At 46.9% G+C, this 20,112-nt stretch overlaps 14 protein-coding genes across 14 annotated transcripts; 5 read left to right on the top strand and 9 right to left on the bottom strand.

Annotated features, from left to right (window-relative positions):
* Positions 1-12: 12 nt before the first annotated feature.
* On the top strand, positions 13-468 carry KL928_002781 (uncharacterized protein; the record flags this gene model as incomplete). The annotated part of the gene is made up of 1 exon (XM_043203295.1): positions 13-468. The coding sequence occupies one exon, from the start codon at positions 13-15 to the stop codon at positions 466-468; it is 456 nt and encodes a 151-aa protein (XP_043059935.1).
* A 46-nt stretch (positions 469-514) lies between these two features.
* Positions 515-1,576, bottom strand: KL928_002780 (uncharacterized protein; the record flags this gene model as incomplete). The annotated part of the gene is made up of 1 exon (XM_043203294.1): positions 515-1,576. One exon carries the CDS (start codon positions 1,574-1,576, stop codon positions 515-517), a length of 1,062 nt encoding a protein of 353 aa, XP_043059934.1.
* Positions 1,577-1,656: 80 nt separating this feature from the next.
* KL928_002779 (uncharacterized protein) lies at positions 1,657-5,781 on the top strand (the record flags this gene model as incomplete). Its single annotated transcript, XM_043203292.1, has 1 exon — positions 1,657-5,781. The coding sequence occupies one exon, from the start codon at positions 1,657-1,659 to the stop codon at positions 5,779-5,781; it is 4,125 nt and encodes a 1,374-aa protein (XP_043059933.1).
* A 21-nt stretch (positions 5,782-5,802) lies between these two features.
* Positions 5,803-6,705, bottom strand: KL928_002778 (uncharacterized protein; the record flags this gene model as incomplete). The annotated part of the gene is made up of 1 exon (XM_043203291.1): positions 5,803-6,705. The coding sequence occupies one exon, from the start codon at positions 6,703-6,705 to the stop codon at positions 5,803-5,805; it is 903 nt and encodes a 300-aa protein (XP_043059932.1).
* A 391-nt stretch (positions 6,706-7,096) lies between these two features.
* Positions 7,097-7,715, bottom strand: KL928_002777 (uncharacterized protein; the record flags this gene model as incomplete). The annotated part of the gene is made up of 2 exons (XM_043203290.1): positions 7,097-7,400; positions 7,492-7,715. The coding sequence occupies 2 exons, from the start codon at positions 7,713-7,715 to the stop codon at positions 7,097-7,099; spliced, it is 528 nt and encodes a 175-aa protein (XP_043059931.1).
* A 198-nt stretch (positions 7,716-7,913) lies between these two features.
* On the bottom strand, positions 7,914-8,974 carry KL928_002776 (uncharacterized protein; the record flags this gene model as incomplete). Its single annotated transcript, XM_043203289.1, has 2 exons — positions 7,914-8,794; positions 8,932-8,974. The coding sequence occupies 2 exons, from the start codon at positions 8,972-8,974 to the stop codon at positions 7,914-7,916; spliced, it is 924 nt and encodes a 307-aa protein (XP_043059930.1).
* A 41-nt stretch (positions 8,975-9,015) lies between these two features.
* Positions 9,016-10,374, top strand: KL928_002775 (uncharacterized protein; the record flags this gene model as incomplete). The annotated part of the gene is made up of 1 exon (XM_043203288.1): positions 9,016-10,374. One exon carries the CDS (start codon positions 9,016-9,018, stop codon positions 10,372-10,374), a length of 1,359 nt encoding a protein of 452 aa, XP_043059929.1.
* Positions 10,375-10,382: 8 nt separating this feature from the next.
* Positions 10,383-12,047, bottom strand: KL928_002774 (uncharacterized protein; the record flags this gene model as incomplete). Its single annotated transcript, XM_043203287.1, has 1 exon — positions 10,383-12,047. The coding sequence occupies one exon, from the start codon at positions 12,045-12,047 to the stop codon at positions 10,383-10,385; it is 1,665 nt and encodes a 554-aa protein (XP_043059928.1).
* A 66-nt stretch (positions 12,048-12,113) lies between these two features.
* On the bottom strand, positions 12,114-14,060 carry KL928_002773 (uncharacterized protein; the record flags this gene model as incomplete). Its single annotated transcript, XM_043203286.1, has 1 exon — positions 12,114-14,060. One exon carries the CDS (start codon positions 14,058-14,060, stop codon positions 12,114-12,116), a length of 1,947 nt encoding a protein of 648 aa, XP_043059927.1.
* Positions 14,061-14,147: 87 nt separating this feature from the next.
* Positions 14,148-14,546, top strand: KL928_002772 (uncharacterized protein; the record flags this gene model as incomplete). The annotated part of the gene is made up of 1 exon (XM_043203285.1): positions 14,148-14,546. The coding sequence occupies one exon, from the start codon at positions 14,148-14,150 to the stop codon at positions 14,544-14,546; it is 399 nt and encodes a 132-aa protein (XP_043059926.1).
* Positions 14,547-14,736: 190 nt separating this feature from the next.
* KL928_002771 (uncharacterized protein) lies at positions 14,737-15,039 on the bottom strand (the record flags this gene model as incomplete). The annotated part of the gene is made up of 1 exon (XM_043203284.1): positions 14,737-15,039. One exon carries the CDS (start codon positions 15,037-15,039, stop codon positions 14,737-14,739), a length of 303 nt encoding a protein of 100 aa, XP_043059925.1.
* Positions 15,040-15,110: 71 nt separating this feature from the next.
* On the bottom strand, positions 15,111-18,149 carry KL928_002770 (uncharacterized protein; the record flags this gene model as incomplete). Its single annotated transcript, XM_043203283.1, has 1 exon — positions 15,111-18,149. The coding sequence occupies one exon, from the start codon at positions 18,147-18,149 to the stop codon at positions 15,111-15,113; it is 3,039 nt and encodes a 1,012-aa protein (XP_043059924.1).
* A 105-nt stretch (positions 18,150-18,254) lies between these two features.
* On the bottom strand, positions 18,255-18,644 carry KL928_002769 (uncharacterized protein; the record flags this gene model as incomplete). The annotated part of the gene is made up of 1 exon (XM_043203281.1): positions 18,255-18,644. One exon carries the CDS (start codon positions 18,642-18,644, stop codon positions 18,255-18,257), a length of 390 nt encoding a protein of 129 aa, XP_043059923.1.
* Positions 18,645-18,710: 66 nt separating this feature from the next.
* KL928_002768 (uncharacterized protein) lies at positions 18,711-19,955 on the top strand (the record flags this gene model as incomplete). The annotated part of the gene is made up of 1 exon (XM_043203280.1): positions 18,711-19,955. The coding sequence occupies one exon, from the start codon at positions 18,711-18,713 to the stop codon at positions 19,953-19,955; it is 1,245 nt and encodes a 414-aa protein (XP_043059922.1).
* Positions 19,956-20,112: the final 157 nt, after the last annotated feature.

Genomic DNA, 20,112 nt, shown 5'->3' with positions numbered 1-20,112 from the left:
GTTCTGGACAAAATGGCTAATAAAGGAAAGGGCAAAGGAGGAAAGAATAGAAGAAGAGGCAAGAACGAGAACTGGTCTCAGAAGAGAGAGCTCATTTATAAGGATGAGCAGCAGGAATACGCACAGATCACAAAAATGCTGGGTAACGGCCGCGTGCAAGCAGCTTGTTTTGACGGTGTCACCAGAATTGCGCATATTAGAGGAAAATTGAGAAAGAAGGTTTGGATGGCACAGGGAGACATCATTCTTGTTGCCTTGAGAGAATTCCAGGATAACCAGGCCGATGTGGTGCATAAATATACCGCCGACGAAGCTCGTACGCTGATTTCCCAAGGAGAGCTTCCCGAAACAGCAAAGATCAACCAAACGGATACATTTGGTGAGGACGTGGATGACGACGCTAACTTTGAGTTTGGAAACGAAAGTGAAGACGGTGAAGAGGAGGAGTTGGATATTGACGATATCTAAAGGAAGTGTATATGGTCTCTATGTATTCTTGCTGAATTTCGGAGTGCTAGTTCAATTCGAAACTGTCGGAGCGTCTTCGAAGGCGGTCAGGGTCGCTATTCAAATTGTGATAAGCAGAGTCCTGGTTCGGTCTGTTCAATTGCATTGATCTTCTGAACTGGTATGCAGACAGGTCGGAGTTTAATGGAATGTCGGATAATCCATCTTTTTTCGTAGCAAACAGTTCTTCTGTGTCAGAACCGTGACGGGAAATGTCCAGCAAGAACACACCGCTGAAAATGATGAGGAATCCGCAAATCAGAGAAATGATGTTGACGGACGAGGTGGTGTTGAATCCGCGGAACAAAATGAAAGAAGCACACAAAGTGGCAGTGGTAAATGTCACGTAGTACAGTGGATTAACAATGGAAGTATCGAATTGCGCCAGCGCCTTGTTGAAGTAGTTCATTTGTGTCAGAATGCACACAACCACCACAACGATGAAGAAGTACGTGGAAGGGTGTGTGAACTGGTTGCTGCCCTGAAGAGTCAGTTTCAAAGCGATACCGAATGCTTTGATCGCGCACACGGAAATCGATCCCACCAGGGAGCAGATGCTGATGTAGATCATTGGGTTTTGGTTTCCGTATTTAGGAGCAATTTTGTAGATCATGAACACCGCGTAGACCCCAACCACAAGAGCGTACAGCATGAAGCCTGGCTGTTTCGCGTAGTTGAGGATCTCGTCCACGGTCTCCACCTCCTTGTCTGCTGGAGCGTGCAGCACGATGATCACCGAGCCAAGCAAACAAATTGCACATCCCATTTTTCCCAAGGTACCAAGTTCCTCCTTCAGGAATACAGAGGCCAGCACAGCGCCAATAATGACAGAAAGGGCTCCCAGTGGGGTCACCAATATAGGAGGGGCAAACGTGTAGGCCGCGAAATTGGCGATTTCTCCAATGGCCATGAGCGAGGTACCCAAGATCCAGATCGGGTTCGTCAGGTACGAGTACGACTCTCCGCCGCTTCCATCTTTCAACAACCCCTTTTTCGTAAGCACAAACGACGTTCCGATCGCCAACGACGAACTGATGGCCAGCGCCAGTCCAATGTACTTATCTTCCATTATGAAATGAGAAAACACGTAAATTTTTATTATTTCGCGAAGCCTTGGTTAAAATTTTATTTCCTGGCACGTACCTCCAGATGCAGCTTGATACTGTCAGGGCGGCACTGCTCGGGCTGAAAGATGTGGACGAGTCCGTGGAACCTCAACTAATAGATTATTTTACATTCATTTATAGCCAGCTCGAGACGGATCGTCTTTCTGCGTGCAGTACTTTGTGTATCTGGCTCACTAGATCGCAGCGACTCATCGAGAACAGTGTTGGCAACAATGACAAGATCGTTTCTTTGGTGACTGATAGATCTGACTATTTTTTACAGTACATCATTGATTTCTGGAATGAGTCTGGGGCCCCGCTGGGCAAATGTCTTCGAGATTTGTTTGCAAGGTTGACTTTATTTATATATCGTGCCCCGTCTAAAGACCGTATCTTCAAAGCATATATTGATCGATGTCTGCAGCTTCCATATTCTTCTAGAGCATTATATTTTCTATTGGACCATCTTATCAACGAGCCACAATGGAGTGCCTATGTGATCCAACACCGTCCGTTCTTTATCCAAGGAGCTATCGAATACATATGGAGCAATGCTTTAGCTAGCTGTACTGGAAAGACTGTGTCCTTACTTTTGAAAAATCTATACACAGGGAGTAACCCATCGTCTTGGCTTTCTTTGTGGAAAGAGCCTGTGATTCATAATTTGGAACTTCCAGAGTTGAAAAAACATACAGAAACCTATCTGCTACCGAGTCTTTTCAAAATTTGCAAATCTGCTACCGAAAAATTTCTTGATGCGGTGAGACCAAACACTCCGATATTTCTTGGATGCTTGAGAATCGCGCAAGATCTTGCAATCGTCTCCGACCCAACAAGCTTTCTGTCCTATGACGAGTTCAGAGCTTTGTTGTTGCAGCAGGATGATCAGCTGCGGTTGATTGCATTATCTTTGCTCCTTTCATCCCCTAAAGGAGCCATGCCTGTACAAAATACAGTGTACCACCTTCTGGAGGACACCACTGACCACCTATTTTCCCAAACGAGTTTGGAGACTAGAACCGCCTCTCTCTCTTTGCTCAACAATTTTATCATCAGGATCAGAGATTCGTCGTACGCTCTGGACAGGGACGCAAAGAGTTTGACCAAAAAGGACTATGCCAGATTTGAGCAGGAGATAGTATCCAAAGAAATGCTTGTCTCTGATGCTCAGCAGTTTCTTGCGACCTTATTGGAAAAGGTGCTATTCAATATGCGTCCAGGCTCGTCGTACCACTGTGTCTCTTTTAGCTACGCAGTCCTGAAATCTCTAGTGAGGTCTGGTCTCGATAGCAGGGTCGACAGCCGCAATTTCGACAAGTTCAGACACATTGATTTTCCTTTCTCAATGGAAGTGTACTCCGCAACTCTGATCCGCATCCTTATCGACCACTTGTCTGATGACTACGATGATATTCGTGCAATATCCTGCAAATTTCTCGAAATGTGTCCTGTTGACGTAGAAAATTTTGTGGATCTTGAGCTTGCTCAAAAGAGAAGTCTCTGGCTACTTTCCGACATGAAGGGCAAGAGTGTGGACTCTGCGGGCAAGTTTTTTCAGTTCTTGGTCAGACATAGAAGGGATAAAGGCGTTGACGTTGGGCCTGTCCTGGGGCTGCTGCTACAGAGCTTGAGACAGGATATCGACTCCTCACACAATCTTGGTGAGGCTTGCTTCAAAGCCAGTGTGCAAGGGTACTTCTCCGCACTCAAGCATATTTTCACCGTCAAGAGCGATGACTTGGAAAAGTACGTTCCTGCCCTGATCGATTGTTGTATGGATATCTGGCAGATCACGAAAGACGTGCTGCAGAACGATTCGCCTGAGGGAAATTTACCGGAGGAAGTGGAAGAATACAGTGCAGATTTGGAAGCAAAGTACGGGAAGGCGTCACAAGTGGTCTACAATTATTGTTGGAGAGCTTTGAAAGAGTCGACTAATTTGCTCGAAATACTCATATCAAAGTACACCATAGACCAAGAGCAACTCCGAACGATAGGCGAAATCCTTATGGAGCAGCTTGCAACGGTCCGGCACAAGGGTGCCTTCACCTCCGTTTTCCCTACATATGTGGCGTGCTGTAAGAAATCCAACTATACCAAGGAATGGCTTGCGCAGACTCTTCATCTGGTCAAGCACGAGAAAATCTCAATCACAAGAAGATCTGCCGGGATACCGTTTCTTCTCACCGCTATGCTGCGCTCTGACGACAAGTTGATAGCCCCCACGATGGATAGTCTTGTTCAAATAGCACAGCTACCAATTGACAAGAATGCAGCATTATCCACCAACATCCCCCAAGTTAACGCCATCAACTCAATCAAGGCCATCATTGTGGACTCTGCTTTGTCTCATGCCTCCGCAAGTTACGTTGGACAGGCATTGCAACTCGCGTTGGACTCTTTTGGTTCCAAAATCTGGGCCGTTCGAAATTGCGGAGTGATGCTTTTCGCTGCGTTGCAGACGAAGCTTTTTGGAAGCAAGAAAATTAACAACAATCATCTGTCCACAATCTCTGCACGATTGTTCTTTTCCAGGTTTAAGACCATCCGCAGTGTCCTTCTCGAGTCGCTCTCGGACTCCATCAGCAAAGGGTTCACAAAAGACAATGTAGAGAAAATGTATCCCGTGCTCACCACATTGACGCGACTCGAAGCCACGCCGGGCTACGAGGGCCTGCAAGAATTCAAGCCGCTTGTTCTCGCCTGTTTGAGTAACGAAAGCTGGAAATTACGGGAAATGGCCGCAAGAGCACTTCCTGCTTTGGTGTCCTCTGAGACAGTGTTTGAGGAATGCTCTGCGCTACTGCAAAAACCAGGAAATCTCAATGCAGTCCATGGCTCGATTTTGGCTGTTCAGGAACTGATCACACGACAAGAGCTGAAAAATGAATGGTCTGAGGTTCCCGAGGAGTACATGGGTTTGATCCTGTCTCAACTGCCTGACATGCTCAAGAAAAAACACTATGCTATCCAACTGACATATTTGAGGCTAATAGAACTCACCAAGTGCAAACTGGATTCCACATCGGTATTCCTGCTAGGCAACTGGTTTATTGAGAACGAGCAGACTTCTAGTCTTGACGGTTCGCGCCAGCTCTCATTGAGAAATTGTGCAAATCTACTATTGAACTACTACAAAATGTCTGGCAAGTGGAGCGTTTTTATTGACTTCTTGGAGCTTGCAATGAACTCACTCTACGACGTACGTGTTGCTGCTATTGAGTCGTGTGACTCAGCTCTTCCAAATAATGTGAAGTCTGAAGCAATCCGGATTTTGTGGGACCTTTGCCAGCGTGAGGATTGGGACTACGTTAAATCCTTGGCCTTGAAATGCCTGAAAAACCTTTTAGCAACTACGGGATCCGACGACCTCAAAATGGTACACAGCCTGTTCTCTCTTCTCACCTTGCACACAGACAGTGATATTGAGATGAGTCTAATTGAGGCGTTAGGACCTTTGGTTGGAAAGCAATTGAATCCATTGCAGTTCGATAGATGGTTCAAGACAGTGAAACGTCTGAGTGTCGATGGCTGTGAGTTTCCAGCTAGAAGAGCGTCTTTGAATGCGCTCATTGGATTCAATTCTGTTCATACCGGAGACGATTTCTTCGGAGTCCAGGTAAGACTGAAATTATTTGATTATCTTTCTGACGACGACGATGAGTTGCGTTCTCTTTGCGCACGCCATTTGTCCGGCTACCTTGGACTCGAAAAGGCGATGGTTCCCGTTGAAGTGGAAAGGAGAATGGTGGATTATTTCATCAGTCAGGGGCAAATAGTCGTTGCGTTCGATGATATGTTCCATCTGGCTACTCGGTGTGATTTCAGTCAATTGTTTTGCATAGACTCGCTACTATTTGCTCCAGAAAAGGACAATTTCTACAAAAATCCTATTCGGCGCAGTCTTCAGTTCCAGCAGCTCGCCGTGGGTGTAAAAGCCAATTTGGATTCATGGCGTAAAAAGGTGGAAGCTAATCTGAGGTCAATTTCTGACTTAGTCGACGTGGACGGATGTTTTGGTCCTTTGACTGAGCCAAACAAGTTCAACTTCGTTTACTGCACCCTCCTAGAGGTGCAGGTGTTACTTAAAGCTGGAAAGCAAGTCGATTTGCCACGTCTGCCTCCCAACTGCCACCCTTTGATTCTGCAATTGGCGAATTCTCTCTAATTAATTGTATATACAGGCAGACTAATTAAGTAATTTATCAAAAGCTGGGATTAAAGTCTGGGCCAAAGCAAACGAGAAAACAAGCTTAGGACCTGTGGTCAGCAGTTTTGGAGTCAGTCCCTTGAAGAAAGCAGTGACTCCCTCATTCTTGGCCATGTTCTTCAAAATGGTGAAACCAGACTCGTTGGACTCGAAGTTCTTGTTCTGGATTCTAGTCTTGATCACATCAAGAGGGGCAGAGACGATTAAAGAAGCAGAGGCACCGAAGATGGAGGCAACGAAGTTTTGGCCCCACGTGGCAGAGGAGTAGTCTTTCAGGTGGAAGATGTATTCCTTGGCAAAAGCCGATCCACCAAACAAAGCGAATGAGCCAGGAGCATTTCTGGCAGCAGTCCATCCCCATCCTTTGTACAGACCGAGCCCCTCGTCTTGCAGAATCTTGAAAAATCCTCTACCCTTGAAGGCTTCAGGGTTCGTCTGTCTCTTGATCTTCAGCACATCAAGAGGCAGCAAAATGATCTCACCGATACCAATAAGAGATCCGGCAGTGGCGGAAAGCAGCGCCTTACCTGTCTTTGCTCCAAAAGCGTCCTCGTATGTTTTCTTGAAGTTGGTAGTCAGGAACTCGTTTGCAAAAGGCTGGCCACCGTACTTGTACACTCTTTGCAAGATCTTGTAGCAAGCAGCATAGCCCAGACCTGGGAATAAACTCAGCAGTCTCTGGCCAATTGGCTTGGTGGCATTTTCCCTGAAAATGACCTTGTTAAAGATTTCCAAGCTGTTGACTCTGGTTTGATTACTCATGAGTCTCTTGGAAATCGTATCAACCGGGTGGAAGACAGCTATTTCACAGATACCTGCGGAGGCAGACCCCAGCACTCTGGCGGAAGCAGATTGTTTTTTGTCAGTGGCTGAAGGAGACATGGCGATTCAGGGAGAGAGCGGTCTTGAAACTGAAAAATTTGGAAGAAAATTACAGATCTTTCAATTTCTGCCAAGTACTAATCGGGTAATTTTTCATCAGAAGCGCGCTAGCATGATTTAGTGGCTGCAGCAGGCGCAAGAGGACGACGACTCCGTAGTCTTGTCAAACCAGCCACAACCAATGAATGCAGACAAAGTCGAATCTTCTAATGCTTACGCTCCCAAATTTAATTATCATCTTATCTAACGCGCTAAAATAGCTTCGAATTTAGTTATCATCTATGATTGGCGACTTCTCCAGAATTTGCACCCGAACTTCGCTTCCTCTGTGCACGCTGGTCAGCCCGCTGCACGCCCACAACGCCACCTTTGTGGGGATCATCCCGGACTGCTACGCGCGCACAGTGGATATTTCCAACACTCTGATATTCCAGATCGGAACGTCATTTATACACATGTCCTCGCTCATAGTCACCCTGATGATCATATACAACGTGCGACTGAGATACACCGCTGTGGGGAGAAAAGAGATGCTCGCTTTTTTCTGGAGCTTCATAATGTTCACGGTATCCTGCATTATAGTGGATACCGGAGTATCTCCCAGCGGATCCTCCACATACGCGTATTTCGTCAGCTTCCAGGTAGCCATGACCGGTGTCTGCTGCTGGACATTATTCTTCGCAGGCCTGTCAAGTCTGAATTTTTGGGACGACGGCTCGTTCAACACTATGACAGCCATGTTTGGCTCCTCTCTCAGCGTTTTCGTCCTCAATTACGTCGTGGCACTTCTCACCTTCAATAAATGGACCAGCACTATCAACCCCGCTGAAACCATCCCTCTTTTCGTGCTCTATTTCATAGTCAACGGGCTCCTGCTTTTCATGTATCTGATGTGCCAGTTTTTCATATGCTTCGTCACTCTCGTACTCAACTGGTGGGCCATACAAGCACTCTGCCTCTCTGTATTCTTTTTCGTCGCCGCTGAGTGTCTCCTGTACGTCTTCAGCCATGACATCTGCACATCGTTGAGCCACTACGCAGATGGACTTATTTTCAGCACTCTTAGTAACCTGTTTGCGGTCATGATGGTCTATAAATACTGGGATATTATCACGTTTGACGACGACGAATACATCCGATATACCGAAGTCGTACCGGGTGTGGGATACAAGGAAGACGCACAGGCTCTGCTGAATTAGTCAGAGCATCTATATTTTCTCGAAGTCCTCGACGTTGTCGAGCAAACCGCCTTCCTTCTTCTCCTGGCCCCTCTTGGCAAACTCCTTGCCAAATGTGAGCAAAATCAGCTTGTCGAACAGTTTGTATAACCACCCGGCAACCACAAGAATCCCACCCATTATCGTTGCCAAACGTACCACGAATTGCCAGAATGATAATCTGGTCTCCTCAACAACGAGCTTTATTGGCTCGAAGTCGTACTGGAAAAATATCCCAGGAACGTATTTGCCAGAAGACTCTGTGAGCGAGAGTGAGTACTGGTTGGTGTCGATCTCCACCCCCAGTTTACGATAAAGGGTCGGCACGACGTTCAAGTGGTATTTGAAAGTGTGTAAATGGGTGTCCGTCTTCTTGAGGGTCATATCCAGCGGATTGTCCAAATAAGGGAAGAATTCACCAAATGAAAACTCTGAAATAGCGTGAGTGAAATTCAGAGCCTCAGCAGGGATACGCGTTCTGTCTCTATACCCGTACCCTTTTGCGGTAATGTGAAGCTCGCCCTTGACTCTATTCACTGGAATTGCGCCAAATATACGACAAGCAGGTGCTCCTTCGTCGTGGTGTTCGCCCTGGTACTGGAACCTGGCTTGAAGCGATCTTTCCAAAACTGCTTCCAGTTCAGGAGTGACAATTTTCTTGGCAGATTGCTCGTACCATCGCGGAATGTTGAAAGTCGTCCCTTGGTAGTTCAACAGCTCTGCTGCTAAGAATCTGTCGTCGGTCGAGTCTCTGACGTTTGTGTGTATGTAATTGCACGGCATGGCGACAACAAGGTCTAAATTTATCACCAGATCTTTGCGTACCAATTCGTCAACAGTGAACTGGTGATCTATGGCACCATCGATATATCCTCCGACCTCGATCCAGACTAGAAACAAAAGGAACAGATAGGTGATGATCGTAGAGTACGATCCCCTGGTGGACCGCACCTGCTGAGATGGTGCTACCTTTGCTGCGGAGTCAGTAATAACCACTGGAATCACTTACGGAAAGCATCAAATGTGCGGATAAACCCTGACGATCTATCCATCGTGTCAACTATGAAAAAAAAAAAATTAGATAGATTTCTTTATGCTAGATGTGGAGGAGGAGTTTGAAATTCTAAAAGCAATTTACCCAGAAATCGAGCTGGACTCTTCAGCCAAATCGGGACGGCTCGTGATTCCGGTTGTGTTAGATAAGGAGCTGGAGATCTGTCTGGAAAACAGCGCTCAGGCGCAGCTAATCTCTAATCTTAGCCCCATAGAGCTTTGTTTCACGCTCCGAGATAAGTATCCACAGGAAGAGCCTCCACATGTGGAGCTCCGTGGTGCTCAGTGGATAGTTCCTAGTAACAAGGATGCAATAGTGGCCTCTTTGATAGGCCTGTGGCAGGATTATCGCGAGGTTGTGCTCTTTTCCATTATCGATTACCTAAAAGAGCGCAGCCGTGATGCTTTCGGAGTGATTGATTTTTCGCAGCCCTTGGTGCTTGACAAGAAGACGTACGAGCAATATCTGGAGGCCGATTTGCAGGCAAAACGAAACCAGTTCAACCTGTCAACCTTTATGTGCGAGATATGTCAGAACGACAAGAAAGGCCTTGCGGTACAAAGATTTGATCCGTGTGGCCATATTTATTGCAACGAGTGTCTGAGGGAATATTTTACCTCCAATATACTTCGTGGAGAGCTCGACAATATCCATTGTCCGTCTTTTGATTGCACAAAAGCATATGTGGAGACGAACGACCGCTTGTCGCGAGGCTTAGTGGACCAAGATATGAAGCAATTCGAAAAGGAATTCTTTGAGGTCCCGCTGACAAAAGAGTTTCTCAACAGAATAGTCGACCCAGAACTGACGGAGAGGTATTGGAAGCTCAACACAACATACAAATTTGAAAAATATAGACGATTGTTCCCTTTCAGAGTAGCACAGTGTCCTCGTAGACATTGTGCAAAATATTTTCTTCGCAAAGACGAGAACGACTTACTCTCGATCTGTCCTGATTGCAAAATGGCATTTTGCTTTGGGTGTCTACATTCGTGGCATGGCGACCTCAATAGTTGCAGAAACTATCTTGGAGAGAAGATCCCATTGGAAGATATTCAGCTCTGGCTCGAGCATGATCCAGATTCCCAGGTGCGCAATAATTTGGCTTTCAAATACGGCAGAAAAGCGATTGTCTTTGCTGTCGAGGAGCATCTTTCAGACATGATGTTTGAAGAGCTTATTGAGTCAGGAGAGGCAGGGATTGTCCGCTGTCCATCCTGCTCCCTGCTCATTCAGCGCTCCGATGGTTGCAATAAAATGACATGCTCCCGGTGCCGAACCTACTTCTGCAATTTGTGCGGTGAGACATTGTCAAGGACAGATCCCTATTTTCATTACAATAACCCTATGAACGAATGTTTCAGACGACTTTTCGACGGACTAGTTCAGGAATCATAGCTTAGCCCCTAGCGCTTTTTCGGTGGCCTGCTATATCTGACAACCTCGCGCACATGACGGCGACGGCGATACTCGCCAGATTTGTCATACGCCCACTCTCCGTCGATCTCCATGTCATCTAGGACTCCATTTTCCAGGCACCAGGATCCCGGGTCGGTGTCCACTCTCCAACTCTTCTCCGTGAATTTCCAGCTCGAGCTAGGAGCTTGCACCAGCGAAAGATTGGTAGTCCCCTTGGGTCTTTTTTTCTGTATTCTAAGGGTATCGGACTCATTGAAAATTGATGGTGAATACATGAAGAGTTCGTAGACAGAAGGCTTGATGAGGTCTTGTTTTTCTATCTGGTAAATTTGGATGGTCCTGTACTGAGGAGCATCGTCCACTATCAACTCACCCAGTTTAGAAGCTCTGCGTTTGACTTCTGTTTTGTGTTTTGGTGGGAGCTTGTGTTTCGTCGCTGGTTTTAGCTGCTTGATGAAGTATTGGCGGTTGGGGTGTTTCAGAAGAATCAGTATCCACATCGTGATGATGAATATTGCTCGCCATGGAATGTAGGGCCCAAGGACTATTGTTATGAGTATCAATGCGACCAGGTTGAAGAAATGTTTGGTACTCTGTTTCTCGTCCTTGAAACTGTAATTTTCGTAGATGCTATCTTGCATGCGTGTCATCATTCTGATTAAATCAGAGGTCAAATTCTGCAAATCTCTCATGTTGATAAGCAGTTTCACCTTATCCACCACCCCTGTTCGTCCTTTCTCAGTAGTCTCCTCGTCCTCCTCAAGAACAGCTTTGAACACCAGATTGCTTTTGGAATCTGCTGTGAATACCTCGTAAAATAAACTCGAGGTCCCCTCGTCTTCTGAGTCTGTTGATGTTCTGGAGCTTATTGTGGACAACTCCAGCTCCTGGCTGAGCATGCGTTCGAGCGTTCTACTTCTCTCCAGTAGAATTCGCTGCCTGTCCATCTCCCAGGCATTCTGAGTTCGCAAAAACCCAAATATCGAGCTATCACCGCGCGCACGAGTAGGAATAATATCTGGCTTTGTTAAAGGATGCCGATAGAGATAGTTAGGGATCAAAACCCCTGTCAAGACGTAGAACACTGGGTAAACAAGAAACAGGTAGGGCATCAAACAGCCCCAAGTGTAGAGGATCAAAAAGGTCAGTGTTAATGAGGGCTGATCCCAAGATATGACGTGAATTATCGAATACTGAAGACTGAACACGAGATCCATTTTCGAGCTCAACACCTTGAAGTTTCTGCTGATTCTCTTGATAGAGAGCCCTGGCTGTTCTACTCTGTGTCTGTCTTCTAATCGGCTTCTCAGTTCATCCATTGATTCATCGGAACGTCGCGGAATTGCATCTATCAACTTGTTTGTTAATTTGTCCATGAAATGCACTTTGTCGTGAGACTCCTGTTCTGAAAGATCTCGCAGCTCATCAAAATCTGCTTTTGAAAGCCGATCCGCACCAACTGAGGAAACGGTCGAGATCACAGCTGCTAAAGCTGCTCTTTTACGCCCTTCTTCAAGGCTCTTTCCGCCTTTTTTGCTAAGCAAGTAGTCATTCGAACGGTTCTGTATCTCATTTATGGCATTGAGAGCCAGCTTGCGTGGAATAGACAGCCCCTTCCCGGAACTTGAAGTCGAAGGAGGAGAATTGCTCATCTTGTCTGATAAATTATTTCTACAATTGATTTCTGGGGACCAGTGGTGCACGGAAGTCTATTTGTTTTAGTGATAAAAATGCACGGAAAGAAGCTTATCGCAGTCAAGTCTCCGGTGATGTGACCATGTGAGGCAGCCACTGAGCATCTCAACAAAGTGCTCAAACGTAGTGCCGGGCTCGGTACAATAGCGAGCAAGTTGTCGAGACAGGCTGCAAGAAGACGGCTTGAACTTGCAACCACTTTTCTTTGAATGCAGATATGACGTATTTAGTGATCCGTCATCGTTGAATGCTCTCCACAACAGTGTGCGGAAATTGACAGAGTTTGTAGATGGTCTGTTTAAGTTAATGATCGGCCCTTCCTTTAGTAGTTGTGTGCGAAGTTCAAGAATGTAACCCCTAGGAGGAGGACCAAAGTAGGAGATAAAAAAGTCAACAAGCTCGTACTCGTCTTTGGCATAGAAGATCGGGGTCCCTGTATATAGTTCAGCCATGATTGCTCCAAAAGACCAAATATCGATCTTGTGGTCATACCTGGCTCCGAGACATACTTCGGGCGCTCTGTAGAATCTAGACTGCAAGTAGGAGAATGTGGGGCGGCCCTGCTCGCAAGAAGACCCAAAGTCTATCACCTTGACGTGGAACCCAAGCTGGTGATTGTAAGCCAGCATCAAGTTCTCTGGTTTCATGTCGCAATGAATGAGGTTCTGCTCATGGATGAATCGCAGCCCATGTAAAATGTTTTTTCCAAACTTCTTCAACAATCCCAGGCTCAGCCCTCTAAACCCTGATAATTCAATGAGCTCATAAAGGTTGATGAGAAGCAGTTCTGTGACAATGCAGATATGCGATCTAAAATGAAAATGCTCAAAATACTGAACTATGTTGGGCGAGCGTCCGCTGAGGCTCTTCATGCACTTGATCTCACTCATAGCCTGGACAGACCAGTCCATTTCGTTTTTCACTATCTTGATTGCCACCAGCTGCTGTGTCTTGTGGTCCTTGGCGCATATGACAGAACCAAAGGATCCCTTGCCAAGCTTCGCCAGAATTTCGTAGCGGTAATTGATATGGTCTCCAACAGCACACCTGTAGTCTTTCTTCACGTCATCAAAACCAAAATTACAGCTGTAATTTTGACTGTCAACTCGGGCCTTGACGCTTCTCTCTCCCGTGAAATAGATTTCTCTCTTCCTCAGAATTTCACCTCGTTCGTACACAGTCAGCTGCTGGTACATGCCGGGGTCCGCCGTCGCCAAATCTTGGGGACTGTGTGGTAGCTTCTCATGGCGACCTTGAAAGGCGTAATGCAAAACTTGCCGGAATTGGCTGGCAAATCTCGAGCTGGTCTCCATCAGCTTGTGTAGTTCTTCCTCCGAGGAAATACGTCTGCGTCGCAGCCTGCTAGAAGGAGTGGATGAAATTCGATGGGCAGGCGCAATTTGAGGACGATTGTTCCCTGGCTTTCTATCTGGCTTTTTCAAAATCTGTAGATCAGCAACACTCGACGACGACACCATTCCTCGAGCTGGGGCCTGTTTCATGCTTTGTCTTCTCTGCAACGGAACGTTCTCCTTTTCGTGTCTCGACCTGCTCAATGACGACAATGTAGGATTCAGATAGGACGGAGCAGACGAAGTGTGCAAGCTGATGTGGTGCATCGATTTTGAACTTGGTAGTCCAGACGGAGGATTCGCGAAGGCTTTTCTGTGTGCGTGTTTGGAGTCGCTGTAGTATCTTTTGGCAACAGGTAGCCTTGAGTTATCTGCGTGTGGAGAGTCTATCAGTTTGAGAGACTTCGATGAGGGCGAGCGCGTGGGAATCTTGGAGCTGAATTGCGGATCTAAAGGCACGTTCAATGACAATCGTTTAGATGAGACACACAGCTTTGATTGATCATGCAAGGCCCTCCGCTCGGGCCTCATGGCAGCCTTTGATCCAGAACTGTGTATTTGAAATCCGTCCAGATCGTTGGCCAGTGATGTCAATTGCGAATCACCTCGAAAAGGCATGGAGACGGATCCAAAAATGAGACACTATTTTTTTCGGATCGGTAAAATAAACAAAGATTGTACATAAAAATACAGTAATTTATTTAAATGGAGCAGATAGATTTGACTGTTCCCGAAAACTACACCACGCAGACGCTTTTGCTCATATGCCAAACGCTGTTTGATTGTTTGCATTCCTCCTCGGGTAAGAACTTCGACCTGGGCACGATACTACAGAGAACGAAGGAAAATCCGCTAATGAAAGACAGTCCGCAGTGGACACCGTCTGAAAGTCAGTTGTTGGCTCTTTACAACAACCTCATGCTGGAAAACGGGCTCATAGACTCTTCTGACAAGGATTTGGAGTTTTACAGAGCGAACGAGCCCCTGATAGTAGAAATTTGCGAACGACTATACAACGCCCGCGTGTCTGAATTGCGAACAGAAATAGATGAAAATAAAGAGAGGTTCGGCGAACTTATGCAAATTGTGAAAAGCACGAGCTAACGAGCGGCAGATCAGCTTCTTGCACAAACCTATGCTGAACTTGTACACTATACATCTCATTCGCAATTCCCACACTGAGCATCACATGTCCAGAGCGCGCATGCCCCAGTTTCTGTAATTTGAGACTCGTTCCCTAGTCATTTATATACATACACTCAATAATGATAAGCCCTTATTTACACGATCCGAATCATTTGTCTATTCTAGCGTTTGCTTGTTGTTCTGCAGCCTCCCTCAGTATCTTCTCTTTCTTGATATCAAAAGGACGTTTCTCCTTAAAATACTTGACCCACGAGGCCACGCAATCTTTCTGGAATTGGGCATCTTCTTTAGAGCAGTTCTTGCTGATTTTCCCTTGCAAACTTTTGTCTAAAGGATTCACAACGTCGATTCTGTCCAGACACTTGAAGAATATATCTCTGCTTTCCCAGCACCTCTCTCGCTTCGAGCGGTTTGGAGCCTCAGGTGTCTTTTCTCCGCCAAACAACCCCATACTGTAGAATTATAAAAATCGCTAATATATTGTAGTTCGTTTTAATACACATTTTTGTGCTGCGCACGTAATTAGTCTTTCTTCAGTGTACGCTGCTTTTCAGCGTTCTGAATCACCTTCTCGTCAACAAACAAACCCTTCTTGCGACGCACCTCGTTCATGTACCGTCTCGCAATATTTTCGCGCTCCGCAAACTCGCCGAGCTCCTCCAGTTCTTCCTCTGTGGTTGGAATCCAGAACGGATCCTCGTCGATGATTTGGAAGCCGGTAAAGACCAGTTGCGGAGAGGCCGCTCCAGAGGTTTTCTTGCGGATGTCCTCGCTGAATCCAAAAGCCTCTATCACCGGAATACGAGCCTTCACTGTGAAGAACGGAGTACCTTCTTTCATTTCCTCGCTGATGATGGTTCCGCGACGACGCTGGATCACAGCATAAACCTTACCCAGCACCTCTGCAGAAGCCTGGATATCGCAGGAGTACATTGCCAGCATCAGTCTCGGCGACCAGTCCAAAAAGCCCTTGTGCACAGCGTCTTTGGTGGCACCGAGTAGGCGGCCAGCCACGTTGTTCACAGGAACAGGCTCGTCGAGCTCCTGAATGCTCTTGACAAAAAGTGCAACGCCCTGAGTAGGCTCTGCTGTCAATGGGCCCTCAAAGCATGCAATCTGGAATCCGTTCAATAGACTGTCCTCATACTCGAACTTGTCTGATCTGGAGTCGGTACCAAGCAACCGACGAAGACGGTTGTCTGGCGTGTCAAACAAAATGTTGGGGCCCACTTGCTTCGGGGCAAACGAAACGACGCGCAGATGGCTATCTGTCCAGTCGATGTTGTCCTTCATCTTGGATTTGTCGCCAGACTCAAGTGCCTCCTTCAGTCTCTCAGAAAACTCTTTCTTGCTGAGCACGCTACCAACAATGGTCTCTTGCTCATCTTCTCCTCTGATATGCCGACGCACAAGTTTTGCAATGGAAGCCTTGTTCTCCAGCAAAAAGCTGGTGGCTTTTTCTGGAAGCGGTCTCGTCTCAAGCAGGATATTGTACTTGTCCAGCTTGACCTCGACGACACCCCTGCCCAGTTCACACTTGGGCGGGTTCATCTCCACGTGACCCAGGATCGTCTCTCTGAACGGAATCACAGGCTTGGAAGACGTAATTTCTATACCAGCAAACCGCTCACGGAGATCTTTCAAGCATCTCTCCAGATGCAATTCACCAGCCGTTGCCAAAATATGCTCCCCCGTGTCCTCCAAATACGTCTGCACGCAAGGGTCGGCCTGGTTCAGAAGCTCCAATCCGCGCGCCAAACGGTCCATGTGGATCGGATTGACAGGCTCCACTGCAACCTTAACAATTGGCGGGTTGTTCAGATTGATACCTGCCAAGTTCACACCAACCACGCCTGGGGAAATGAGAGTGCCGCTCTTGAGCACCTTGCCCTCCAAACCACCGATACCAACAATACTTCCTGCTGGAGCTTTTTCCAACGAGATGAGCTCCCGACCCATCAACAGGTACAGATGGGTAATGGTCACCTGGCTGGTGTGCTCCTTTGGGTTGAGTGGATCAAATTTGGGCTCCAAAACAGTCAGCTCTTGTCCAACAGAAAGAGTACCACTGTAGATTCTGGCAAACCCAATCACAACCTCTTGTTTCAACTCCACTTCCTCTTCTTCTTCTTCCTGCTCAAACTCCCATTCCACCTCTCCGGATTCCTTGACAACACCAAATTCATCCTCCTCAGAAGGCTTTTCGAGCTTTTTGGCCTCCTCTGCGGCTTTCAGAGCCGCCAGACGTGCTTTGCGGCCGCGCTCAAATAGCTCTTCTTCACCAATGGCCTGCTTCTGATTCTGTGGAAGCTCGTCCTCGGGAATAGATATCATCTTCGAGACATAGCAGCTTACCAGACCCTTGCTGTTGCATTCAATCATGTCTTTTCTCAGTCTCGAGTCGATCATGTCCGAGCTTGGAGTAGGCTCTAGAATATGTGGAATCCGCTCTTTCTGCGACTGCAATGGAGATGGCAGCTTGTCCACAACGGTGAGCAGCACGGCGTTCGAGACAGGAAGCCACTGGCTCATAACGGTGTTGATCAGTTGCTTTGTATCTTTAGATCTGAGGTCTCTTGGCAACACCTTTATTCCGAGAGATTTCACAATCTTCTCCAGTTTCTCCGTGTCCTTGTTCATCAAAATGGTGTCGTAGATGTGCCAGATGCTATCCAGCACAAAGCTTACAAAAAGTGGCTTTAAAGTTCTGCCTTTCAGTGCCTTTGCCGGTATCACTTTTTTGGTCTTTGGGTCGAAGTAGAACTCTCCCCAAAGACATTTCTGAAGCAAATCTCTTTTGATACCCAGCTTTTTTTCGTAAATCACAGCAAACTGAGCAATATTGAAACCCCAGCCGTCGATGGCGGAACCAAAAATAACATTGTTCTTCTCAGGAGAGAAATAGATGTCTTCGTCGTCTTTCTCCACGTACTCCTCCGCCTCGCCCCTCTCAACCTTCTCTCTCCATAGCATATCGTCTTGCATTCTCTCGCCCGCAAAGAACGACCCAATAACCGAATTGACCTGCTCAATTATTTTGGACAGATGCAAATAGGCCTCTACAGACGTCATTTGCAGCTCTGTGATCAGTCTGTCAATTTTGTTCAGAACGAGGATCGGCTTGAGCTTATCAACCCAGGCCTGCCGCAGCACCGTGACCGTCTGCGAGCAGACGCCTTCGACCACGTCGACCAGGACAACGGCACCGTCACACAGCCTGGAGGCGGTACTGACTTCCGAAGAGAAGTCGATGTGGCCCGGAGAGTCGATCAGGTTGATTAGGTACTCATTGACAATGGAGGTTTCCTGGGCCCGCGAGATGGTCTTGAAATACAAAGAAATGGCCGAAGATTCCATCGTGATTCCCCGGAGTTGCTCGTCTGGACGGGAATCAAGATACCGCACTTTGCCTGCCATTCTTTGAGATATGATACCGTTGGAGGCAAGCAAGGAATCCGACAAGGTAGTCTTGCCGTGGTCAACATGCGCAAGAATGCAAATGTTGCGGATGTTGCCCGTCTGGGCCTGCAACCTGGCGATCTCGTCTGGTGTCAAATGCATTAGCAGATAAAATTTTATCGACGCTATTTTTATATATTCTACAGGGAAAGGCGACGGTAGTCCACAAGCAGTGTGTTTGGACGGTAATGCAGTAAGCAGCCGTATTTAGGTTCGTCTCTTGCGAGGCGTGGACTCCTCGCTCTCGTCATCGTCATCGTCGTACTGGGCCAGCAGTGGGTTTAGACTTCCTTGCATCTGGCCGCTGTTGATCTTTTTCAGGTGGCGGACGTAGGTAGCAGAACTGAGAGAAAATATGCGGTCTTCGTCTGTGAATTGTATCTTCTTCCCTCGCGAGGACGACGTCGATGTGGTGGTTTTCGTGAAGTTCTCAAATCCCTTGATGATGTTCCCGTGTTGCGCTCCTTCCGATAGATATGCGGTTTCCTTGTTGAATATGTCCTCTTCTAGCTTCGCAACCTCCCGGTCGATGTCCTTCTTGCGGTTGAGTGCATCCTTCAGCTTCTTCTTCAGCCGTTCGTAGTCCTGCTGTGACATGGTAATGTAAGGCTGGATATATTCAACTTTATTTTCTTCGCGAAATTTTATTTACGTTTTAACACTATGGACTTCGACTTTCCCTCCTTGATTGTCGACTCAAACTCGTCGTACACCAAAGCAGGCCTGTCAACCTTTGATATTCCATCAGTGGTGATGCCCACGGTGTACTCGCGAGAATCTGTCGATCAGGGCGACTACGTCTTTGGAGACGACATAGAACTGTATCCGCAGAATAATATCTACACAATGTACAGTGAGGGCATAGTCTACAACTGGGACGCCATGTCGCAACACTGGGCGCAATTGTACTCCGATCTGAAGCTCAAGTCGAACGAGATTCCGCTGGTGGTGACCGAAAACGCTTGGAACACCAAGAAAAATAAAGTCAAAGCATGTCAGGTCGCTTTTGAAGAACTCGAAGTGCCCATCTTTTCCCTGCTCAAAAGACAGCTCTGCACCGCGTTTGCCGTCTCAAAGCCTTCCTCTTCCATTGTCGTGGACATCGATGACGATATCGTCAGTGTCACTCCCATCAGTAATGGATCTGTGCTTACCAAAGGCATCCAGTTCACCAAATTTGGTGGCGACTTCCTAAGTCCATTTGCTTTGGACTTTATCCAGTCCAAATTCCCGAATGAGCCAGTCGACTCATTCCTTATTCCCAAACCATTTCAATCGGCGCCAATGAGTGACTCCTTCAGGACATACCAGATATCGACCTCTCTAGCCGAGTTTAAAAATGTGCTCCTGCACGCTTCGTTGTACCCTGTGTCGCCTGACCAGCAAGATCTCCCTCCACAGACCAATTACCCGCAATATGAGTCTCACTCCCAAATCGAATTCAGAAACTACGAGCTCCCAAATAGACGTCTGATTAAAGACATAGGCATCGAACAGTACAAGTTGGCTGAGCCATTGTTCAACCCTGCCGAATACTCGAAGAAATTGCCTCATCTCAAGGTCGCGCAGGATGCAGAAGGCATCTCCAGCTTGATCCTGAAATCCATGAAAAGCCTGGAAGCTCCCGCTACTCTGTACATGGAGCTGCTGAAAAATATCGTCTTCACCGGCTCGCTTTCGGGAATTCCAAACCTCGAACACAGAATTGCCCAAGACCTGGCTAGACTGATTTCAGACTACACCATCATTACCTACCTTTCTCCTGACACCGTTGAAAGACAGTTCGATTCCTGGGTTGGAGCCAACGTGCTGACAAGCTCTTCCGTGGGTGATTTCGACAACCTGTTCATCAGCAGGGAAGAATACCAGGAAAATGGAGAGGACTATATAGTAGAGAAATTTAAATAGTGTACAATAATCTGCAATTAAGAATATCGAATATTTAAATAATCGAGACACCGATTGAAAACACCAACCTCCGAAACTAATGGCTAGCATATCAGTGCAAGTCCAGCTACTGCCGACATACGAAAGCCACTGAGTCTTTTGTATTCAGGGACAATTT

The sequence above is a fragment of the Ogataea angusta genome (genome assembly GCF_019207475.1).
Source record: "Ogataea angusta isolate 61-244 chromosome Unknown 61-244_NODE_5_length_850226_cov_91.758892, whole genome shotgun sequence".
NCBI lineage: Eukaryota > Fungi > Ascomycota > Pichiomycetes > Pichiales > Pichiaceae > Ogataea > Ogataea angusta.
Note: the sequence above shows the minus strand (reverse complement) of the source record. Positions and strands in the feature narration are given on the sequence as shown.